Source organism: Crocodylus siamensis, chromosome 11 (assembly GCF_052110815.1).
Source record: "Crocodylus siamensis isolate JL-2025a chromosome 11, ASM5211081v1, whole genome shotgun sequence".
NCBI lineage: Eukaryota > Metazoa > Chordata > Crocodylia > Crocodylidae > Crocodylus > Crocodylus siamensis.
Genome location: NC_143405.1, coordinates 41,784,792 through 41,809,646, shown reverse-complemented (window position 1 = coordinate 41,809,646; position 24,855 = coordinate 41,784,792). Strand labels below are relative to the sequence as shown.

General features: G+C 43.3%; 1 protein-coding gene across 4 annotated transcripts in view; it reads left to right on the top strand.

The window, feature by feature from the left end:
• The window catches only part of DCP1A (decapping mRNA 1A), a 71,366-nt gene that overhangs the window by 32,892 nt on the left and 13,619 nt on the right, over window positions 1–24,855 (top strand). For 2 of the 4 annotated variants that reach the window (XM_090021566.1, XM_090021570.1), the window contains exons 5-8: window positions 3,103–3,241; window positions 14,904–15,026; window positions 17,577–17,603; window positions 22,770–23,531. In XM_090021566.1, the coding sequence (XP_089877692.1) occupies window positions 3,103–3,241; window positions 14,904–15,026; window positions 17,577–17,603; window positions 22,770–23,531 (1,051 nt within the window). The remainder of the gene's footprint in view (window positions 1–3,102; window positions 3,242–14,903; window positions 15,027–17,576; window positions 17,604–22,769; window positions 23,532–24,855) is intronic. The other 2 variants (XM_090021567.1, XM_090021569.1) reach the window with 2 other exon arrangements.

Sequence of the window (24,855 nt, the reverse complement as noted above, 5' to 3'; positions counted from 1 at the left end):
ATGGGGCCAGCCCTGCTCTTTGGAGCAGACAGCACAGCATAGCACAGCCCAGGGCTGCAAAATGCTGGGGGACTATGATTTAACCTGAACCAGGAAGGGATCTGGGACAGAACTTTCATAAAGTGGTTTGACCCAAATCAGTTAAACCTGGTTGAATGTAGTTTCAGACTTATCTTAAGCCAGTTTCAGCCATTTTGAAACTGGCTTATGTGCACTGAGCTTGTGTTCTGTTACAGGTTTAAACCAGTTTCTGGTGACCTAAGCCGATATATGTGTAACTTCTGCCCCTAGCCCTGAAGTCCTAATATTACTAAGCACACAGCTGAAATCCAGTGCAACAAATGAGTTTAACTGTTAAACCTTTGCCCAGCAGGGGGAGGAGTGGGGGAATTGCAGGACTTCCTAACATTCTTCCATTAACAAAAAAAAAGAAGGAGGTATAAATACATAGCATAATGATTGGCTAATGTATAATTCAGAATTTATCCAGATCCCTTTATGACCTGAGGAAACTGAAGGGTTGAATGATTGACATTTTCTGTGATTGTTATGATGGCACTTTTTGGCTTTCCAGTCAGCCATTAGTTGCACAGCATGAAATTTGTGAAGTGACATCCAGCTCCAAAACTACCCTGTTTACAATGCTTGGCTTTTCTTTTAAGACCTGATTAATGCAGGCTTAAAAGAAGATTGGTGTATGTATTTACTTCAGGAGCATGAGCTGTAAAAGCATTTGCATAGAAGTATGTCATCTTGTATAGTACATGTAGATTTAGAGTAGAAGTGGATGGCACCTTTGCTGTCCTCCCATCACTGAAATACAAGTTGTGTGCCCTCCTTTACTGGCACAGTTCCTGAAATGTCATGACCTACATGTAGGTCTGGTGAATCTTAGGCTGTGTCTGCATCAGATTCACCAAACTCAGGGGCAGTGCCCTTACGCATACCATGGTGCTCCGGGTGGACTGCCTCTCCTAATTTGAACAAGTATAGCCACTTCCATGTGGGCAGGCTAATTTGCATGATCATTGAATTCACATGATCGTTGAACTTCCTTGCATTAGTAGTACTAATTAGCCAGATCTAAGCAATATGCAGAGTTGGCAGTGGCTACATTGCTTCTGATTCAGGAGGCAGCCCCACTCAGGTTATGTAACATGCTTGACTGTGTCACTGCTGTGAATGCTGTGTTTACTGTCTAGACCAGTGGAGGCTAGCCTTTCTGGCTAATTTGTGGCGGGCCACAGATTTAGCCCTGCACCCTCCCAAAATGCTTCTCCAATCCCTTTCTGTTATCTGATCTACTGCCATCATTTCTGCTTCCTGCCTAACTTGACGCTCAGCTTTCTGCTCCCTGCCCTATCTGCCACTGTGCTACTTTTTCCCCTCCCTAGCCTGCTGCATGCCTGACATGGAGGCTGCCTGTGACACTTGTGGCACTCATACCACAGGTTGGCCACCCCCAATCTAGACAATAGCCTCAGATACTGAAAATATATCTGAGGTAGAAAATATTTTAAACTGTATTGGACCTAAACTGTATATTTACTTTCTGTTTAATGGCAAATACCAGAATACTTATAGAAGAATCTTCGTTTAGAACAAGTCAGGGAAGCCCAAACCATCAGTCATTTTCACTAGTAGATGCAGTAAAATGTTTTCTTAGTGGCATTCTTTCACAGTCACAATGCCAACTGCACAGCCCCTTCATAAATTATAAAAATAACTCCCTTAAAATGTTGGTTTGTGAATTGCTGCTGTTTTCTTCAGAGGCATTGGCTGATCAGTGAAACACCAGTTTTCCCTGGTAACAGGAAGAAAAAGCATTTTTTTTTTTTAAATTATTTTCAGTTTCTGAGTACAGTTAAGTAAAAATTCTGTTTCAGCCGGAACAGCTTATATAACCTTGCTTACACGCATTCTTTAATCCCATTAAAGTGGCTGTTTAGGCCAAAAGAGTTCACCTTTTTCTCTCTCTCAAGTTAACTCTCAGGTTCTCTCTCTTCCAGTTAACAGACTCATGTCATGTTTTTGAGGCTTTTTAATGACCTATGGCTCTGACTCTTAGTCTGTGGCAGCCCTGTGTCTGTTCTTATGTCTGACTAGTAACTCAGCGCAGTTTTCTGTGCTTAAGCAAAGACTGATTGAGCTGTAGGGCATTTCCTGGGAATTAATGGCTGCATGGTAAAACTTGAGCACTCAAGGCAGAGCCTGTGGCCATTAATCCCAGAGAGCATCATGCACTGAAGTAATTATAGCTGTTTAAAGACTGATAGGATTTTATAGAATTATGTTAATAAAGCTGTTATTATAAAATTACTAAGGTAACATTTCAGTGGAGTAGTGGCTGCATATCCTGTCTCAATATTCCATCAGCTGCATTAAAATTGACAAATACTAGCAGAGGAGTGAGAATCAGTGGGACACCAGATGGGATTTTAAAAAAAATGAATGGAAGAACACGAAGAGAGAAGCAGCAGTCCACTCTTCTCTCCAGACTCTAGAGGAGAAACTGATGGCAGTCTGCTCTTGTGTCTCTGGGGCTAAAAGGTTTTTTAAGGAGGCCAACAGTGGCAGCCAGGTCCTTTCCCAGTGCATGTGGCAGGTCTCATCCTGAAAGAACATTAGACATGCTATTTTTTGCTGAGAATGTAGCTTGAATTCTCTAAATATAGAAGGGCTATGCCTTAGCCAGTTAAGATGAAGGAACCATTTTATCTAGTTTACAGTATAATGTTTATGCTCCATTGCATAATGTATGTTTAGATGTCTAGGTATTAGTTTTATTGTACAAATGTCTAAACATGACAGTTATGTAGACTCATTGTTTACTGGAGGCAAACTTTGTGGCTCACAGATCAGTGCAATCTGGGTTGGTGATAAATCATAAAATAGTCAAACTGTTAGATGTACTCTACAAATCTGGTAGGAAATCAGAACTCATACATAGCTTTAGTTAGCCATGTGTTTGGTTTTCTCCAAGCAGAACAAAATGTGTTTGTAAGGTAGTGCATCCATTTTTTTGTTGCTTTATGGCACATTAATTCCAAATAAAGTTTCTTTGAAACCCTATTTCCTTCTTCTTTTTCTTTCCTTTTGTAGAGTGGTAGAACAAGAAGCTCAAAGATCCCAGCAAGTTGCACATGACAGAAGGAGCCCTAGCAGGACTAACGGTTGTAGTGAAAATAGACCTATTGATATCCTGGAAATGCTCAGCAAAGCCAAGGATGAATATGAACGAGTAAGTGTTTGTGCACATTAACAGTATCTGTATTAATAATGTAATGTTAGTTTGAGTACTTTTCTCCTTTTGATTTAAGGGCTTTAGGACCTCAGGTTGCTGCTCCTCCTGAAAGCAAATGGAGCTTTGCTTTCTTCTTTAGTGCAGAAAGTAAAGCCCTTTTACAGGAAAACATTATAACATGCATCAGATCGCCTTGGTGAATCTTTACATTTTGAAGTTAATATATTTTATTTCCTGGAACAAATGAGTTCCTTTTTTTCCTCACACTTGCATCTTTAAAGTGAGAATCCTAATTTAACAACACTTGTGTTTAAATTGTGAATTAGGAGTGTACTGTGCATTTGAAGATAAAAATGTAATGTTGCAGCATTCTGGGTTTTGTTGTATTATTCCCTGAGTAGAGATGCTGTTAAACGTGATGCAGGATTAATCTGTCTGGTCTCATATTCTTTGATAATTTAGTTATGTTGTGGATAATCTAAGAGAAAAGAGCTTTGTAGACTTCTGTATTAAATAGTGACACAAGCTTGTATTACAAAAGTATTAACATTTTTAAGAGGTTCTATTTGGTAAATATTTCATTCTTTGCTGCAGTTGGTTTCTTTTTTTCCTTGTCCTCTATAATACCAAAGCTCACTGGAGGAGATTGACTGACTGAGCTGTGAATCATGGTTGGATGTGTATTGCAGTTACCTATTTAAGTGCTTCAGGGGATGTTGAATCACATGGCTAAGGGCTACCCCAGAACTACCTCAGAATTGTGATCTGCACATAGTAGTCTGCAGCCTGGAATGACTTCCTGACATTTAGAACAAATCTTTGTATTGAAAACTAAGACATTTCAAAACAATATAAGGAATCATGTGATGCTTGGTGCTGTACTTGTTAGATCAGTCTCTCCTTCTGTAATTGTTAGCTAATAATTTAACTTATTTTTACAGTTATTTTAATTTTTCAGTCGATTTTAAACAAATTTTGACATGTTTATCAACAATCTTATTAATAATTTTCTCAACATTAATATTAAATTGTAGTTAAATAGCTAGCTGAAACTATTGGCACTTCTTTGTTTTTCTACTTGTAACTTAATTGAGATATGTAATGAATTGCCTATGTCTAAGAGGCAGAGATTTCTTTTATTGAACCAACTATATGTAGTTGGAGTAAAGGTAGACAACCTTTCCAACACAAGACATTCTTTATCTGGTCCTGTTTATCAACAAAGAATGTCTTGTATTGGAAAGCTTATCTAACTCTATCCCAACTTCTCAGTCCAATAAAAGATATTATGCTAAGAAATGCTTGCATGGTTCAGAAACTATCATGGCTACAACATCACTGTTACACTACCATTTCTCAGAAAAATTGTCCTCCAGTTGAAGAAAATGGGCCAAGTAGTAGCTGTATGATGAATATCCAAATGTAGCTGGGTATTCTCTTGAGGCCTGGGGGGGGAAAAGGAAGGCTTGTCTCTACTTCTAGTATTCAGGGTGCTTAGTTAATCAAAATCAAATCCTATAATGTCTGTTTTTGAAGGCTCAAACTCATTTGAGCATTTTTTGTGCGCATGGAGAATGAAGGAAGGGGGGAATGCAGGGTTGAGATAAAATGGAGAGAGAGAGAGACTGCTCCATGTTCTTTGCAGATACCTTGCAGAATATTTTCTGTGTGTACTAATCCATTCGTGCTCAACCTTTCTGTCCAGTGAGCTGGATGGGCAGTACCCAGTCCCTCTGTGGGCTGGATTTGGCCATTGGATCCAATTGGGTGCTCAGGGCTTGCGCAGCAGAGCCCCATCTGGCCTTGTGGAGTGGGGCAAGAGGCAGTTTGGCCCTGATCCAGCTGTGTTGGAAAAAGGGCATGGCCTAACTCCAATCCAGCCTTGTGGGGCAGGGGGTTCATGACCCATCCACAGTCCAGCCCCATGGGAAAAGGGCACATGCCCTGTACCAACTTGGCCAGGTGGGAGGAAAGGAGGGTATAGTCCAGCCCTACAGTGGCAAGGGAGCATGGCCTGACCCTAAACTAGCTACATGGGGAGGGATGACATGGCCTGGCCCTGCAGGAGAAAAAGAGCCAGGCTCGAGTCCAACCTGACCAGGTGGAGAAAAGGGGGTATGGCTTGCTCCTGAACTGCACCCCCAAGAAGAAAGGATGTGGCCCAACCCTGGTCTGGTATAGGGCTTGGGAAATTTTGGCAGCAGAGTGGGGGGCAGTATTAACTGCCACTTCTCCCCTGCCATCAAATTTCCCAATCTTTGTAGAACCCTGAGGGCCATATTCTAGGGCTCCACTGGCCACATTTGGCTTATGGGCCAGTTTGAGCAGCCCTGCATTTTGCTAATTCTAATAGTGGGACTTTCACCTCTGACTTCTAAGACTGGGGTAAAAGTGCCATTGATCTTCATGTAGAAATAAGCTCTTTAGTGATGCTTTTGAAAAATTATACCCATACTCTGATCTCAAAGCAAGAAAAATTCCGTATTGTGTCCTATAATATATTTATAGTTCCATTTCTCCTAGTTAAGAAACCCCCTAGTTTGCCTCGGAGATGATTTTATTATAATTTAAAGTTTTCTGGTATAGTTAAACAGTTGCAAAATTAGGGAGGCTGGGAACCTCCCAGTTTAAAAGGGCCCGCCAACAGCAAGTTAGGCTCTGGAGCGGTGAGAGACGCGCGGGTGAAAGCCCACCGTGCCCCCACTCCCCCAAAGCCCCCCAGAGACCCACCAGCAGCCGCGGAGCCCCCTGCCGACCCACAGCACAAGCAGGGGCAAGCGGAGCCCGTGGTGGGAGGGGATTAACCCCTCACTGAGTAGGAGGAGGCGGCTGAGTGGAGCTGGGCCAGGTCAAGCTCCGCCCAGGCCCCTACTTTGCCCAGCCTCCCAGGGAGCCATGTGAGCAGGCCATGCAAACAGGCGCGCTCGTCTGCTGGCGTGTGAGTTCGCACGGGAGGGCCCGAGACCCTGCCTGCAAACCCCCCAGGGCAGACAGTCCCAGCCGTGGCCAGTCTCCTAGAGGCATGACACGGATGAGCATGCGTCACACCCCGAGGGTCCTCTCGGGCTCTGTGGCTCCCCTTCCCCCCGGCACCTTAGAGATGGCCACCCAGATGGAGCCCCTGGTTCTCAGCTGTGCAGGCTGCCTGTCCCTTTTTCAGGCTCTGGTGGCCGGGAGCATGGCCACCTCCCTGTGTGTGATCTGCTCCCTTTTGGGGTCTCTGGCATGCCAGCTGGAGGAGCTCCAGGCTACAGTCCAGAGACTGCGTGCCATCAGGGACTGTGAGCAGGAGATAGACTCCTACTGCCAGGCCATTCTCCCCTGGGAGCCAGAGGGTAGACCACTGTCTTCCTCCAGGACAAAGGAGGACTCTAGGACCTCCCACTCTGTCCAGTCAGGGGCATGGACCAAGGTGGTCAAGGGCCCTAAGGCCCACTGCACCAAGACACCTGCCCCGCTGTAGCTTAGCAACAGGTACACACCTCTTGCTGCTCCAGCAGAGCCTGCTGAGTTGCCAGCTAACCCAGGCTCAACTGCAGCTACTGCCCCTTTTCTCCCCAAGACAAAATGTAAGGTGTTTGTTGTGGGAGACTCCATACCGAGGGGGCAATCTGCTGCCCTGACCCCTTAGCCTGGAAGTCTGCTGCTTCCCAGGGGCCCGCATCCTGGACATTGCGGAGAAGATCCCAAAGCTCCTTCAACCCACAGACAACTATCCTGTGCTCCTTATTCATGTGGGCACCAATGACACGGCTCAGAGCGCTCCCAGCCGAGTCATGAGACGCTACAGGGATTTGGGAGTGGGGCTAAAGGGTCTGGGGGCACAGGTGGTGTTCTCGTCAATCCTCCCAGTCTCGGGCTATGGGCTGAGGAGGGAGAGGAGGATCCACGTAGTCAACCAAAGCCTGTGGCGCTGGTGTCATCGGGAAGGCTTTGGCTTCCATGACCACAGCCCACTCTTCAGCGAGAGAGGCAGTGAGCTGCTAGGAAGAGATGGCCTCCACCTCTCTCCGCTGGGGAGGAGGCTCTTCTCAGCCAGACTGGCTGACCTGCTCCACCGGGCTTTAAACTAAGCCCATTGGGGGACATGGAGACTACCGCCACTGCTGGCCCGCTGAGCAACCCTTGCAGCGGACCAAGGCACTTAAGGGAGCCCACCCTTGCCCCAGCCGTGGTACAATCTGTGGGCAAGGCAAGAGCCCCCATGGGGACACTTACCTGCCTGTACGCAAATGCCAGGAGCTTGGGGAATAAGCAGGAGGAGCTTGTCTTCCTGCTTAATGCAAATAATTATGGCGTCATAGGGAGAACAGAGACCTGGTGGGACTCCACCCATGACTGGACCACGGGTATAGAGGGCTATACCCTGTACAGGAGGGATCGAGTGGACAAAAGGGGCGGGGGTGTAGCTCTCTATGTTAAAGAAAGCTACATGTCCCTGCAAGCTGATATTGGCAACCAGGGTGGATGACCGGAGACCCTCTGGGTTACCATCTGTGGGGAACACGGCACGGGGGACACAACGGTGGGAGTCTACTACAGACCTCCCACCCAAGTCCTGAGCTTGACCAGAAGTTCGCCCAGGAACTGGCTGAGGCCGCATGCTACAGGACCATGGTTGTCATGGGTGACTTCAGTTACCCAGACATCTTCTGGGAGGATCACTTAGCAAAATCCAAGTGGTCGCAGAGCTTCCTCTCATGTGTGGTTGACCTCTACCTGACTCAAGAACTCTGTGGGCCAATGAGCAGCAAAGGACTGCTCAACATGGTACTGGCTACTGGGGATGACCTAATCGGCAACCTAGCTGGATGACAGTGACCACGAGCTGATCACCTTCACCATCCGCTGTAAAGCTGGCAAGTCAGTCAGAAACATGGAAGTCCTTGACTTCAGGAAAGCCAACTTTGACAAGCTCAGGAGGCTTGTCAGTCGGGCCCTAAGGGACCACGACCCAGGGAGAGGGGAGTTCAAGAAGAGTGGTTGCTCCTCAAGGGAGCGATCCTCAATGCACAAACTAAGTCTCTCAGAGGAAAGGCAGCAAGAGGGCACAGCAGCCCTTCTGGCTCTCCAGGGACCTAGTAGACCTCCTGAGGCTAAAAAGAAAGGCCTACAAAGCATGGAGGATGGGGTTTACCTCCAAGGAGAATTATTCTGCACTGGTCCGGTCCTGCAGGGAGCAAACCAGGAAAGCCAAGGCTGCACCTGAACTCCAACTAGCTTCAAGCATGAAGGACAAATCCTTTTTCAAAGTCCTTTTTCAGATATGTGGGGAGCCGGAGGAAAAGCAAGGGCAACATTGGAGCCCTGCTGAACCAGATGGGGCAACTGACAACTGACACCCAGGAAAAAGCCAACCTATTGAATGGGTACTTTGCGTCAGGCCCGCTACGGGACAGGGAGGTCTGGGTGAGGGAGATCCCCCGCCCTCCATTAATGCTGACCTTGTGAAGGAACATCTTGAGAAGCTGGATACCTTCAAGTCAGCTGGCCCTGACCATCTACACCCCAGGGTACTCAAGGAGCTGGCAAGCATAATAGCCCAGCCCCTGGCTTGGATCTTTGAAAACTCCTGGTGCTCTGGAGAAGTGCCCGAAGACTGGAAGCAGGCCAGTGTGGTCCCTGTCTTCAGGAAAGGGAGGTAAGTGGATCTGGCAAACTATAGGCCCATCAGCCTGACCTCTATCCCAGGGAAAGTCTTAGAAAAGTTTATTAAAGAGACCATTCTTAACGGACTGGCTGAAGCCAACATCCTGAGGGACAGCCAGTACAGGTTTGTTGCGAGTAGGTCTTGCTTGACCAATCTCATTTCCTTCTATGACCAGGTGACCCATCACCTGGACAAGGGAGAAGAGATTGATGTCATATATCTTGACTTCAAAAAAGCCTTCGATCTGGTATCCCATGATCACCTCTTGGCGAAACTGGCCAGTTGTGGCCTTGGGTCCGCCACGATCTGCTGGCTGGGAAATTGACTCTGGTCGGACCCAGAGGGTAGTAACTGACGGAAATCAATCGTCATGGTGCCCTGTGACCTGCCCTCTGACCAGTGGGGTCCCCCAAGGCTCTGTCCTTGGACCCATATTGTTCAACATCTTCATTAATGATGTGGACACTGGAGTCAGGAGCGGACTGGGGAAGTTCGCTGATGACACCATGCCAGAAGACAGGTGGGTGATCCAGGCTGACCGGGACAGGCTTAGCAAATGGGCGGACAAGAACCTGATGGTGTTTAACACCGAAAAATGCACGGTTCTCCACCTTGCGGGGCGGGGGGGAACCTGCAGCACCCTTATAGGCTCGGAAGTGCTGTGCTGGCTAGCACTACGGAAGAAAGAGACCTTGGGGTCATCGTTGACCACATGATGAACATGATCCTGCAATGCAGTGCTGCAGTTACTAAAGCAACCAAAACGTTGGCTTGCTTCCATAGATGCTTCTCAAGCAAATCCCAGGATGTCCTTTTCCCCCTGTACTCGGCCTTGGTGAGGCCGCAGCTGGAGTATTGCGTCCAGTTTTGGGCTCCAGAATTCAAAAAGGATTTGGAGAAGCTTGAGAGAGTCCAGAGAAGAGCCATGTGCATGATCAGAGGTCAGGAAAGCAGACCTTACAAGGACATGCTGAGAGCCATGGGGCTCTTTAGCCTGGAAAAGTGCAGGCTCAGGGGTGATCTGGTGGCCACCTATAAGTTTATCAGGGGTGACCACCAGTACCTGGGGGACCGTTTGTTCACCAGAGCGCCCCAAGGGATGACGAGGTCGAACGGTCATAAACTACTGCGAGACCATTTCAGGCTGGACATAAGGAAGAATTTCTTTACTGTCTGAGCCCCCAAGGTCTGGAACAGCCTGCCATCGGAGGTGGTTCAAGCACCTACATTGAACACCTTCAAGAGTAAATTGGATGCTTATCTTGCTGGGATCCTATGACCCCAGCTGACTTCCTGGCCTTTGGGTGGGGGTTGGACTCGATCTTCCAAAGTCCCTTGCAGCCCTAATGTTTATGAAATCTATGAAACTAAATTTCCAAGACACAACAGCATAAAAAGAGTGGTAAGGGATTCTGTCCTGAAAGGGATATTACAACTCAGCTTACGTCATTCTGTTTGATGAAAAGGCCTTGTTCAGGGCTCATTACTTTTTTAAAGAAAACCAAACAAACAAAAACTGTGCATTAATAGTATTGACACTTTGCAGAAGCTGCTAAATAAAAAAAAAAAAAAAAGAGGCCAGAGTTTGGATGAGCCATCCTTCTACCTCTAAAGGAGGTCAGCTTGGAAACAAAATGGTGACATTTTTCAAGGGAAGCTTACACTGGCCATCCTGTGTATTATGATTATTAATACTTGACTTGTTTCTGGGGATGTGAATCTAGCACCTTTTGTCAGGTCATTTTAAATACTTATTCTGGAAGATATTTTTTAAAGTTTAATTATATTACCCAATATGCTGGTAGGTCAGAGAATCAAATTTATACACATAGCCACAGTACCAAAGCAAACAGCAGCGGACAGCTGAATAGGAAAATTGCCTTCTCTTCACCATCTTCAAATATTGTTCTGCACCAGCCACTGTGGCTCTTGCTTCCATACTCTGGAACAGTAGGGAAGCTAGTCGGTCAAGGTAGTTGTATATTTATTAAGCCCATTCCCCAAAATCCATTGCATCATTTATGATCCACTCTGTGAAATCTGAGTTTTTGTGATACACGTGTGCAAATAACCACTTCTAATTTTATGAGTATTGACATTATTGAAAGAGCATATATGCCCAATAATAATGCCAGTATTTGGTTCAGAAAAATGAACCTTAACAAATAATACCTTTGAGAAAATGTACAAGAACTCACTGTTTAAACCTTGGGATGACTGCCTTATTTAAGGGGATGGGGCAGTTGTTTTAGGGTTATTTCCCCCCTTCCTTGCAGCATCAAACAACATTCCTTCCAACAGATGGTTCTTAGAAGTGATTTGGAAAGTTTATTCTAATCTACTACCTATTCCAACTGCAGTTCCGTCTTCATTGTTAGAGATCCTGCTGTCTATGAGACAGTACTGAAAACCTCCTGGGAATAATTGAAGTTCCTCAGTGTCTTGAGGGGGAGCTCTGCAGGCAGGTAGGAAGCTGGGCAACAGCAGTGGTGTAAAAATTCCAAAATAGCCAGTAAAATTCTGCTTCTCTTGTCAGGCAGTCCAGACAAGGGCTGAGCCTGAAATGGAGCAGCTATTCTAGATGCAGCTTATTTGCCTCTCTTCTTTGAAAGGTATTAGAAAGGAATTCAAATCCCAGTCTTTCTAGTTCTGTTGCCTTGTGTGATGTAAGTGTCAAGCTATCAAGCAAATCCAGAGCTAAAGGCAATGCTGTGAACTTTTCCCTCTTGACTTGTGATTCTGTAATATTTCCCCTAATTGAGCAACATCTATTCCAGAGGAAGAAATAACCAAGTGTGATCAAAAAAAATAAGCAAACCAACTTGATTAACAAATCTCATCAGAGATTGACTTTAATATTAAACATTTAATAATAGATTGTTTCTGTTTGGTGTATCCAAGTATTTTCTGTAATGAAGTTGTATTATTTGAATAAACATATTTGCTGTAAACATAGTTTTGTCAAATAAATTGCCTATTCTGTTCCTTTAAAGTTATTCTAGGGCACTGAAGTTAATAATTACACATGAATTTGTATTTTAGTGTTTAAGAGCAGAAAGTACTTATCTTCCTGGTACATTCCAGATGGATCATACAGTAATCCTTGCGTGCAGCCCACATGAGACTGGCAGAGAGTCAGCATGAGAAGAGGGCAGAGAGGGAAAGGGGGAGAGAACTGGAAAGAGATTGATAAAGGCCTGAGTGGTTTAATCTAGGCTTCTAAATCAGTTTAATCCTCCAAGCACTCCCTACATCAAGTCCATATGTGAAAATGAATGCACTGAGAGGGGCTTTTTTTATATATCAAGTGAGTGTTTTTTATGGTATTTCTGTTTAAGGAAGACAGTGCAGCATATTTCAGCCTGTACTTTGAAAGAAAAACAAATCAAGATGTAAGCCACAAAACTGTTGAGTATTTCAGGGCCAAGGCATGTTATTTCCTTAATATTAGAAGCGGATGTGAATGGATGGAAATTCCACTGAGTCTAAACAAGCAGTCTTGTTCTTGTGGCTCTTTATTTTAGCATTTATTATTGACTAAAACAAAAAATCATTGCATCTTGTGCGTCTTACTATGGGAAGAAATTAAAACCTCTGGCAGTGGTGTAGAATGTAATTTACTTAACTGGTGCAGCTGTAAATCTGGTAACAACATCTATTCCTAGGGTCTACTGAAGTCGAGGTGGCTGCTGTCTGATTTCATGGGCAGGCTCTGGGAGCTTTTTTTGCAGGTGGAGTACAGCAGGCCTCCCCATGCCTCTGATTAGCCAACAGGCCCCATTAGCCCTGTGCCTTGTCACTGACTGGCTGCGAGGGCTGTCTGTCATGTGACCCTGCCCCTCACCACTGATTGCCAAAGGGCAGGGCTATATGATGGACAGCCCTTGCAGTGGTGAGGGGCAGGGGTGCCAACCGTGTTGCCATGTCAGCAGCCACACTTCTCTGTCATGGGTTGTGTAACTGGGCCATAATGGCCACAAGGACTGCTGGCTTCCCAGAGGGAGCTAGCATTTTATTTTCAGTAGCGGGGCTTGGGATTTTGTTTTTTTTAACCAGGGAGTCTGCCAAAAGCACAGACGTGCACTTTTTTTGTGGGTCCTGCCCACAGCAAAATTGTGGTTTCTGTGAAAATCACTGAAATCATGATTTCAGTAGGTACCTACCTATTATTGTGTTGATGTAACTTGATGCTGGTGTTCAGAGATATTTTAGCATAAGCTGAAGTTCTAACAGTAAGTTTCCCTGTTGATTTCAGCTCTTCTTAATGGATGTCTCAAACAGTACTGAAGTGAAAAGTCTTTTGCATCTTGAAGCTGGCTCATTTTTCTTATGGCATACAGTTAATATGCTTGCTTGATCTGTAAATACCATGAGTTCTTCTATTTCAGATGGTTCTCTGTTTGCTTTGGTCATCTTACTTTGCACTGTTACAGTTTTAACTTGTTACTCCATAAATGCATGCACACAATTGAACCATGACAGTAGAGAAAACTGAGTCCAATGCATAGGTCATTTTTAGCTTAATTCTGCAGTATATAAGCAAAGTATTCTTATAGGTATTTAGTTAGAGTTCTTGCAATAACAGCGCGTAGCAAATTTTATCATTCACAGCTATGGTGTTTATAAAAAACATACAGGTTTCCCTTGATTTTTATGCGGTACGTGTGTTCCCAAAGAACAGCGCATAAATTGAATTCACATAAAGTGAACCCACTTTATAATGCAACAAATAGGGATAGGTTCCCATGGCAGTGAGGGAGGGAGGCTGGGACTAGGGAAGGGGTGGGGGGAAGGGTGCCACTCCCAGGGCTCCACAAGGAAGTAAAGCAGAGGGAACAGAGTGGCATTCACCCCAGCCCTGACTGCAGCAGTCTTGGGAGCTGCCAGCACCAGCTGCCTGCAGCTGCTGGGCTGCACCTTGCTCTGCCTGTCCCCCCCATGCCTGGGCTCCACCCCAGGAGCCGCCCACACCAGCTGCAGAGGGAACCGTCAACAGGTGCGGGTGGAGCAGGAGGAGGCACCTCTTGCTACTCTATGACTGATGGGAGAGCTGCAGGCTGGGAGCGGGGGTTGCCCCAGATCTGCACGCAGAACAACAGCAGGCTGCCACTGCGCCCCGCTGTCCCCAGCCTGCACTGGCAGCCTCCTGCTGTCCCTCGTGCAGATCTGGGTGCACATGTCCCCCAGAAAGAGCCTCTCAGCCTGCAGCCCTCCCACAGGGCACGGAGCAGTAAGAGGTGCACACCTCCCCAGCTGGCGCTGGCTACTCCCAGGGCCGCTGCAGTAGGGGCTGAGATGAGTACCGCACCCAGTGCAGCCCAGGGCTCAGCTTCTTCTCATTCACCCCAGCCCCTGCTGCAATGGCCCTCGGAGTAGCTGCCTGCACCAGGGAATGGCGCAGCTCAGGAGCTGGGGAGAGTGGGGACAGGAGGAGCACGGGCACAGGGGGACAGATGGAGCATGGTGCAGCCCGGTGGCTGCAGGCTGCTGACGCTGGCCGCTCCCAGGGCCGCTGCAGCAGGGACCGGGGTGAGTGGGGCCCCCGCACCACGGCCCTTTCCCCTCCCCCCCAGACAACTGCTTCAGGGGGTGACACCTATACCGATCACATAAGAGCGAATTTACCTCACGTCTAACGAATTATGGGCCTAAAAATGTTCATCTCAGAACAATGAATTTCCATATACAGAGCCTGCATAAATTAAGGGAAACATGTAATCCTGTAAACCCGCATCATTTTTATACATTGGATTTGTTTCTAAATGCAGATAATATGGAGCAAAATTTCTGTTATGTTTTTGATAATTAAACAGCAAGACACTTGTGAGCATGGCTAGTAGATTCCAGGTGGTGGATGTCTTAATATCGTGTTATAACCTAAAACTTAGACAAATCAACTTGCTGTTCATTGTTTACAAGACAAATGAAAAGCAAGTGCAGATGGAATTGTAGTAGTCACTGTGAAAAAATTGGAAATGGATATATTCATGCACTATGTCCCTTTTTTAGAATCAAATCAATGACATAAATATTATATCAAACTCTGGAATGCAACAAAATGCAAATCCTGCAAAGCTGGAAAACCTAGAGACTTCAGAACAAATGTCTTCAGTGTTACAAGTACAAGACCAGGTATGTTCAATCCAAACCTGAGCAATGTGCTGATTCTTTTGTGCAACTCTAACTTATTAATACTGTTTTGGGAATATGAATACAATAAGCTCTGTTTTTAATTCCAGTACTTTGCAGCATTATCTACAGAAAGTGTGTTTACTTTCTAGTTTAAAATAGTTTTTAAGTAGATGTGTCCCTAACCTCAATGTGACTATCTGTGTTTCTTTATTTCTCATCCCTCTAGTGCAGGGGCTTCTGGTGGCAAAGATCAGGGGTTAGGAGTGGGACTTCTAGTCCCAAGATGGTGACCAAGGGGCAGGGGCTACTCATGCCACCCTCAAAAGCTCACCAAACCTCATTAAGTGGGCTTCTAGCCAAAGTAATTGCCTGCCCCTGCGCTAGTGATATACAGCATAGCCTGGATTTTTCTAATGTTCAGCATGTTGGCTTTTGTCTAAAATTTTCAAAAGCATTTAAGTGGAAATAAGAGCATAAGTCTTCATCAGTGTCTTGAGTCCTTAGGAACCTAAGAATGAGTCTGTACTGCAGACTGCCATGCAGAGATAACCAAACTGGTGTTGATGTGCCAGTGTAGATACCAGACACAGCAGGGAACTCTTCATACCCTAATTTACCTTGCTGAGTAGTAGTCTAATGAGCAGGCTCATTAGATCCTATGACCCCAGCTGACTTCCTGCCCTTTGGGCAGGGGGCTGGACTCGATGATCTCCCGAGGTCCCTTCCAGCCCTAATGTCTATGAAATCTATGAAATCTAATGTTTGCACAGTAGATATAGCCCAAGACTCATTAAAAGTTAGGTACTTAGAAGCTTAATCTCGCAAGGGACTGTGATCAAAGGTGTGACTACAGCTCTGTAGACAGATGAGCTGTCTCAGGTACTGAGCAGGTTTGCCATAATGCAGATTCAGCAGGGACTAACTAGCTAAGCATCTACCCAGTTCTTGGGTTTGTTTTGTTGGCTGTGCTAAAATTTGTGCTGCTGTGCTTTTGGTACCCAGATTAGTTTGGGTATGACTGCATCTTTGCTGTTCATGCATATGTACCTTTAGATCAGTGATTCTCAACCAGGGTACTGTGAGATCCATTCAAGGGTGCCAGTGGATGTGGCACAATATTAGCATTATTAGCTGTGCAAACATTACATGATTCACAAAATAAAGCAAGACATTTCAAATAGAAATCAATAGTGTCAAAAACATTCTGATTTGTTGTGTTTTTTCTGAGTTCTTTGCAACAGTAGAGTTGCTCTGGGTTTTTTTTCTGTAATCAGAAACTGAGTGAAAGCTAAAAGCTGACATTTTCCAAATGATTTCTTGAGTCTAACAGCTGCTTTAGATGTTTCTGAAATAACCCCTTCTCTGTTAGGGAACATTTTCTCAGATTTCCTTGGTTTTTTCACACTAGTGGTATCAGTAATACAGACAAGGAGGTAGATCCTTAGCTGGTATAAATAATAATAGCTCTGTGCCCCCAGGAGTTTGAGTCCTCTTCTGAGCAGACCTAGAAGATGCAGTGATTAAAAGTCAGAAGCTCCATGGATATCTGCCTGTACCAGTATTCTACTGTAGCTTTTACCTATAGAGTTTAAATTATGGTGGCAATAGGTGAAAACTTGTGCAAAAAAAATCCTTAAATGCAGTCTCTGCCTTATTAACAGCTTCTCTCTTCTAACAGAAGTTTCCTGTGGTTCTAACAGGTTTCCTTTCCAATTTGGCTAGCAGCATCTTTATAGGCCTGGAGAGAGGTAGTTACCCATTTCAGCCTGAAGTTGAGCAGAAGGCAGGGCAGGGTGGCACCTTTTAATGACAACTGGTTCAGAGAGGCATGAGCTTTCATAGATAATAACATACTTCATCAGATGCTATGTACATTTTGAGAAACGGATGTTGGCAGAAGCTAGATAAATGGGAAAATATGGTCACTGGCATTTGTCCATCATAAAGGCAGGCAGCTCCCTACTTTTGAAAAAGATTTCGTCAAAACAATTCTAATAACACAATTAGAATCCATAGACTGTCAGTAACCTGTGCCTACTAACAATGCCACCTGGTGGAAGGAAAGAAGTAATGCATAAAAACTGGAAAGGTTAACTTCAGAAAATGTTCTTTAGCCATAAAGTGGAGTACTTTTTCTGATTAGAATTCCCCATCATGGTTATAGCCTTTTAATTCACAAGTGTATAATCTTGTGTATTTAAAAAATAGAATTCTAAATTAATTTTATTTAATTGTAATAATGACTTGGGTCTTTGAAGTTATGAGAGAACAAATACAGAAGCAAAAATGCATATACAGAGTGCCCTGAAGCAGATTTCTGAGGAAGTGACAATTTTATAGAGTATTTTGTTACTTGAAAAGGCTTTTTAAATCTTACTGTTGAATTGAGTGTATTTTATTGTAGAGAACTATTGTCAAATAGTGCAAAAGACCCTACTCATTTCACTGTAGGACATAACTGTTAGACATAGTTAAGGAGAAGTACAGATATTTAAACTACAACATTACATGAGCTATCTTTGTTTAATTTGACCTTCTTTCTTGCTTTAGCAAAGTACCTGCAGAAATGAAGGAAAGGTAAGGGACAGCTTAATTTCCCATGATTTAAAGTCTGTTTCAGTTGGAAAACAAATTCAGAAGGGCCATGACGATTGATCACCATATTCAAATTACAGCAACTAAATATTTACTACTTACATAAAAAAGAGGAACCTGAATGCTATACAAATAAACCATATCAGTCCACACATTCTTTTGATTTGGTTTTAAAAACATTGCCTGCTCTGTAAAACTTCAAAGTTTGTCAAATTTTTTATCTCAGCAGTTTAACAAAGAGCTCTGTTGTGGGGTTGAATGCTTCTGTGTCAGCAAATCAACAGAACTGCGTGGCTGCTTAAAGAAAAAAAGAAAGAAAACCCCTACTGGAATGAAGCTTTCATATTGCTTTTGAGTTTAGCACTCTTTAAAGTTTTTTCCCAATTAGAATGCTATTCAGTCTGGTTTCACTGCTGCTAGGTAACTGGCCTGTCTGTGCTCACCAAAGTTCATCTCTGTGCCTTTTTGTACTCTCCTTTTTCTTCTTCTTTTTTTTTTGGTAGGTGCAATTCATAACTCCAATTTTTGATCTCTTGCATGTTTAATAAATCTACCCTTTTCTATCCCTTTTAATGTTGCTGAGCTGACTTCAGTAAATGCATTGTGAAAAGGATTCAATGCTTTATGATCTTAGTGGCGGACAGGGTTGTTATCCCACCAAACGGGGTTGTATATCATAAAGATTTGGTAGACATCTTTGACATGCTATTTAGCCAGGGCTACAGGGTTAATGATGTCTCCAATTTTAAAGGGGCAGAGTTAACTTCAACTATAATATATATGGAAGATTTTTGTGGCTGATTGCCCATTTTACTGTGCCATGAACTATCTGAATGAGTGGCATGTTGCCATTTATTGCATGCTTAACACATTATTCATGCTGTAAATATAACATCTGCTAAGGCTCTAAGAGGAATGCTCATATACATATCTATTTATTTAGTTCTCTTAAAATATGGAATATCTTTGTGGCTGATTTGTGCGGTGTCTTAAGTGGAACGTGCAGTATGCCCCAGTCCCCAACCAGCTGATTGTCAGCATCAGGAGTGGGGCAGCCCTAGTCTGTTGGAAATACTAGGCTGTCTGGTCCCCATGCTGACAGTCAGCTAGCTCTCCCTGCTTGGCTAAGTCAAAGCTGCATACCTGGCAGGAGCCAGTTAGCTGCATGGTGCTTATCTTTCAACTTGCTGGTACATGTGAAGCCCAGGATTGTGATCCTGATAGCAGAGGCAGAATACACTGCAGCCTCAGCAAAACCTAGACTGTTAACTCTCTGAGGGCTGCTTCTGAAATAGCTTAGCCAAAATTACTGCTATCTTAGCAGCAGCTGTGAAAGAATTAATACCGTAGCTCTGGCCCTGACCAGTAAACTCCACCCATCCTTTCCTTGGGCCAGGCAGGCAGGGAGAGAAGTGCAGCTGTCATTACAACTGCCATCCATTCCTCCTTTCCATGTAGAAAACTAGCTTCCCTACTTAGGACGCACAGCCCAGTTCTGGAGAGGGGATTTGGGAGAGGTATATGTGGTATGCAAGTAAATAGTTTGTTACAGGCTACCTGGTGTCTTTAGTGGAATGACCGGCAGCCTGCTCATCACACACAACCTTTGCAGTCCATAAAGCAGAGTGAATTCTGAGTTTCATTGGGCTCGTGGTAGCCGTTTCTTAGATTTTTCCCAAGTAAATGAAAACCGTTTAAACAAATCTTTTCCGCTAATATAAATTTACAAGTTTTTAAAAATCTCTTACTGGGTCAGCCTCATGTTAGATGCAAGAGTGATTTTGGGCCTATTGCATGGCAGACAGTTTAGGATAATCTCTAGGAGTATTACTGTACAGAAGTGCTCCTCTTAAGAGAAGGGAGGATGTTGCATTTATTCCATCCTTCCCTTCTCCAGACGGGCATAGTTAATTATGAATGGCTCATGTTTCCCTTACATGTACATGAACGTGTTTTGAAAAAGCTTCAGAGATTGAAACTCCAAGTAGTTGTCCAATAGTAACCAAGTTTCTAACTGTTCTCACAGTTTCTGAATGTGTTACATGGTTTCACTTGATTGTCATGCATTTTACAAAATACTTCCTACTGCGACTTAATCCCTGACTTTAAAAAAAAAAATCTAAATCTATTAGAGCCATTGTTCATCTTTACCATTTTGTTTTATGGCACCAGGAGCAGGCTAAGTTTTCACCATCAAAACCTGATGTATAAAATTTTACTTGTCAACCTTTTTTGCAGAAGCTATCAGTTCTGCAAGAGGAGAGAGTAGCAATGCACTGTTCAAGGATATGCGTTAATTGCCCTTTAGGGCGTTTTTAACTTTTTTTGTGCCATGGACCCCTTTGGCAGTCTGGTGAAGCCTGTGGACCCCTTCTCAGAATAATGAATGTCTGTAGACAGGAAGACTGCAATCATGTGTGATTTAGCTGGAGGTCTAATAACTACAGTAATTTTGAAGTAGTGATGAGCGTAAATGATATTTCGAGATATCTGCAACAACTGTAATGTGATATGAAAATATCTGTGATTTCTATTGATGACAAAGTCACAGGTACTGCTAATGCTACTGTGGTTTGTTGCCTACATTCATAATTGAAGGAAATGCTAAATTTCAGTTAGAGGTTAGTGAAAATAAAGATGTAATTTTTTTCCCACCCAACTTCACGGACCCCCTGAAATCTATCCATGGACCCCAGGTTAAAAACCCCTGGTAGGCGCACTGTTACAGTTTGTTATATAGAGGTGAGGAGGTTGCTATGGGCTTACTGGTAGAGTTGAGATTTTTGGCTTGCATCATTAGGGCTATAACGATTAAGTAGGGCTGTGCGAAGCTTTGGTTGCTGATTCAAATCAGCGGCCAAATCTCCGAATCGGGAGACCAATAAGAAGGCCTGAATTGATCCGAAGCCTCTGAATCGATTCGGACGAGATTTGGGCAGTCCCTGCTCGCTGCTGCGGGGAGCTGGAACTGGACTTCGTGCCAGTAGGTAGGGGACGGGACAGCAGGGGTAGAGGACGGGGGAGGGGACCCCTGCCAAGCCCCATCCCCTGCCTGCTCTGTCAGCCCCCCTGAGTACCTCCAACACCCACCTGCTCTCCCAGCCTCATCAGTGGCTGCCCCACCCAGCTCCAGCATCCCAGCACTTTAAAAAAAAAAAAAAAAAAAAAAGCCTCACACTTGCCAGCAGCTGTCTGAGCTTCTGGGAATTTGTGGCAGAGTCCCCCACCCCTCCATGCAGTGCAGGGCAATGTGGGGCAGTGGGGATCACCCCCCTGCCTGGCAGGAGTCAGTGAGTGGGGGGGCTTTTTTTTAATGTGCCAGGATGCTGGGGCCAGGTGGGGCAGCCATTGATAGGGTTGGGAAAGCAGGCAGGGGATGGGGCCTGTTCCATTCAGCTGATTTTCGGCACTGGCCAGATCTCCAAATCAGATTTGGCTTAATCAATTTTTGGGACAGTGATTTGAATCGCCATATAGAATCACTGTCCCCCAAATCTGCCAAATCTGAAGCAAATACTAGCCACTTCGTATAGGCCTAGTATTAAGTATGTATATGTGACACCTTTCTGTCTTTTTTTTTTTTTTTAGCTAGACACTTGGAAACAGACACAGTAACTATTGTCTGGATGGGAGTAAAGTGATTTGAGTGTCTCTTCCAAATAAAACTTAAATTAAACTAATAGAATGAGACAAGCCTCTGGGGGGTATGATGCTGCAGCTGTCGTACAGTTTGAAGGGTATAGCTGAATCCTTAGTCACTGAATCCTTGGTCATGTATGGCATTTCAGGTGGCATTACTAGCCAAAAATGCTTTTTGCCTTCACATGTGGTAAGACAATTCTGAATATTGCCTTCTTGTGAACATGGCAAAGAAGCCAGGCCTTTTTTACTTCAACATTGGTTGATTGTAGCATGTGGTACAGGAACCTGGTTCTGAAAAGGAAAAAAAAACATCTGGAAACTACACTGTTAGCTCAGAGTACAGCTTTCTGCTTCCTTGGCAGTGGTAGTGACAGGGGTGTTTTGCACAGAGAAATTCAGCTGATAATTAATCTCTAAGTATTTGAATCCTGGACCTTGGGCTCTTTATTTTCTCTGACTTTTTTACAGTATTAACCATTTCTGAAGGCCTTTTTTTTTTTTCTTTTATTGATTCTAGGTAGTGTAACCTTCTGTCTTCTCCTGCCCCTACAATAATGTATAATGGCCTGGTGATAAAGATGATATGATGCATTGGCCCCTTTAATTAAAGTGCACTGAAGTGAACAATTCGTGTGTGTGTGTCTCGCTCTCTTTTTTGTTGTTGTTGTTGTTCTAATTAGTTAGCTGTTTAATTTTCTTTTGTTCCCCATCTTTTCCTTTTTATGGGGCAGTTAAAGAATGAGTGGTTGATTTCTTAATAACTAATTTTTTTAGGAGCTTTCTTCTTGTACCTATTCTTCAGTTTTAATAATCTATACTTTTTTCAGTATCCTTTAAAGTATTTAAGACAGGCATTTTGTTGTCTGTTTAAAGCACACAATGATAAACACGTTTGCCAAATAGAAAATAAATCTGTAGGGAATGTAGTGTTTTCCATATTCATAGTACTGGAGAATAAAAACAAACTATAAGGTAATTGACCATACCCTTCCTTTTTTACTAACGCAAAAATTTGGCTTTCTCTTGTTACAATATTTATTCTATGAGAAGAATTAAAAAAAGAAATGCAGAGCTGCAGAAATACATACAGCTTTTATTGACTGTCTTCTAACGTTTCTGCATTCTCACTCTTCCCCTCTCATCTACTGATCCATTGAATTTACTGATAGCCCTCACTTTTTGTCACATGACATTTATTGCCACTTTTTCTTGCAACGTACATGAAGTTGTGCTAATGCAGTGTCTGTAGGTTGTTTATTTTGTTTTTATTTCAAATGAAAATAATGTCTTGGAAAACTTTCAGATTATATGTACACAAATTATGATTAAGTCAATTGCATTGTTTATGTTTCAGTAAAACTTTTGATTTTTTTTTTTTTTAATTAGCAAAGAAAACTTCACTTACCACCCTTTGCAGGTAATGTGAAACTAGTGCTTAAGGTATAAAAATAATGCAATTTTGAACAGGTTTTTTTATTGTTTCTTTCCTACTTTTATTTTTTTCAGCTATTTCAATCAAGACACAAACATCTGACAGTAGAAGAATTATTTGGAACCTCCTTGCCAAAGGAGCAACCAATAATTCCATGTTCCAATCCAGACAAAATGGAGAAGTTGCCAGCTGATACGTCTGGCAAAGAACACAACTTGCTCCTACCTTTTTCCTTTGAGCAGTCATCAGTGTCACATCAACCACTGGGAAAAGGAGAGAGTTCAGGTGTCAAAACCAGTGCCAGTACCTTGACTTCGCAGGACTGTGTAGCACCTGTGCTCATTGCTCCAACTTCAGTTCCACAGCCTGACATAAAGAATGTTGCAAATTATACAGTTCGTTTAAGTCCCATTCTTAACTCGGTCTCTACAACAGAAGCTGCTACTCCGAAGATGCTTCACAACCTAAAATCAAACAATATCATGCAGGTTATGCAGCAAGCTTCCAAGCAGATACCCCCACTTATGAATCAACCACCATCTGATGCAAACCACACTCCACAAAATCTGATGGCTTGCCAAACCCAGTTTATAGCACCTTTGGCAACAACCAGTACAGGAAATACTTCTTCAAACACACCTCTTCCAAGTGTTGATCTTCTCCAGAAACTCAGGTTGACCCCACAGCATGACCAAATACCAACACAGTCTCTTAGCAAAATAACTATAACTCCAAACATCTCATGCACAGTAAGCCAACTCGCAACACCAGAAAGCTTCAAAGAATCCCATGCTAAACCAGCTACCTTGAATAGCAAAATAATTTCTCCTCTTCAGGTATTGTATGGATATAATACATTTGAATTTCTTTTAAAGTAGTGTAGGGCTACAACTGCTTTGTCTTCTTAAATGTGAGCTTTCTTAAATTAGCTTAATAAAAGATACTCAGAAATGCTGTAAGCCTTAAGCAACTCAGTAACATGCAGTTAGGTTAGAAGTTTGATTCTTTTGTTTCTCATTATTGTTGTGTTTGTGAGGGGGGTTATATAAATTGAAAATTGTTGAATTGGTTTAGGTGTTCCTAGCCTTCTAGGACCTATGTCAGTATAGTTCTGTACTGTATCAGCAGAATTTCTAGCTCTAAAATTAGTATGTATTTTTATTCATTGTATTTTTTTTTTAGTTCTGTTTTGGTTTTGAGCTGTATTTATTTACTGTGTATGTTTGAACGTGTTCACTGATGCTGACATAAGTTGCAAATTTTTATTTAGTGCTTTTAGATTCAGGTTTCTAATTCCCAAGTTCTCCCATGATGGGATGTGGCTATGCTAGTGCTTTGTGAATGGTTAAGAAACTATATTTTATTTTCAGCTGCTTGTAGGGTATAGTTAACAAGCTGAGAAAAAAATAGTTCCCCTGGGTAGAGCATAGCCTTATTTAATTTTCGTCTATCATTAATGATGGAGCTGTCTGTAGAAGAGCAGATAATCAAGCTGCTGCCACGTTGGATAAGTATACTATAGGGAATTTACCAGTGTCTCTGTTGCACTAAAACATTACTAAACAGTGATATGAATGTTTGATAGGTAGACTAAATATGTGATCTTCTATCTCCAGTTTCCTTTTTAGACACACTCTGCTTTTCAAGATTTGACTTTGATTCCTTGTTTGGGACTCTAGCTTTCTCTTAGAGGTGATCAGTTGTTCAGTTGAATGGGCAACTGTTTTATATAGGTGGCCATGTTTTACCTTGGTCTCATTTCCAAAATTATATTAATGAATTGTGTTTGTTTCTGAGACCCAGTTGAATAATAATAATAGCCCTGTCTCCCAGAATAACTGTAAGCATAAAACTTGTTTTGAGAGGAGGTGGTTGGAAGTGTCATACTGCTATTTGGGATTTGGTTTTCAGTTGTGGAACTGGGTACAGACTTGCCATTTTTCTACCGATCAGTGCTGCTGTATGCTCAAGGGTTGCCTGCCCTTATGGTAGAATGATCTATATAAACTATCATAGCTTGTTCTTTTAAAGAAGATGCACTATTTTTTCTTGCACCTACATTATGAAGAATTCCTTTTATTTTTTACTCCTTTTGTGGACTAAGCCAATGCATTTACAGTATACTTGGTATGTTCTGCTGTTTTCTTGTTGTTAATGCTC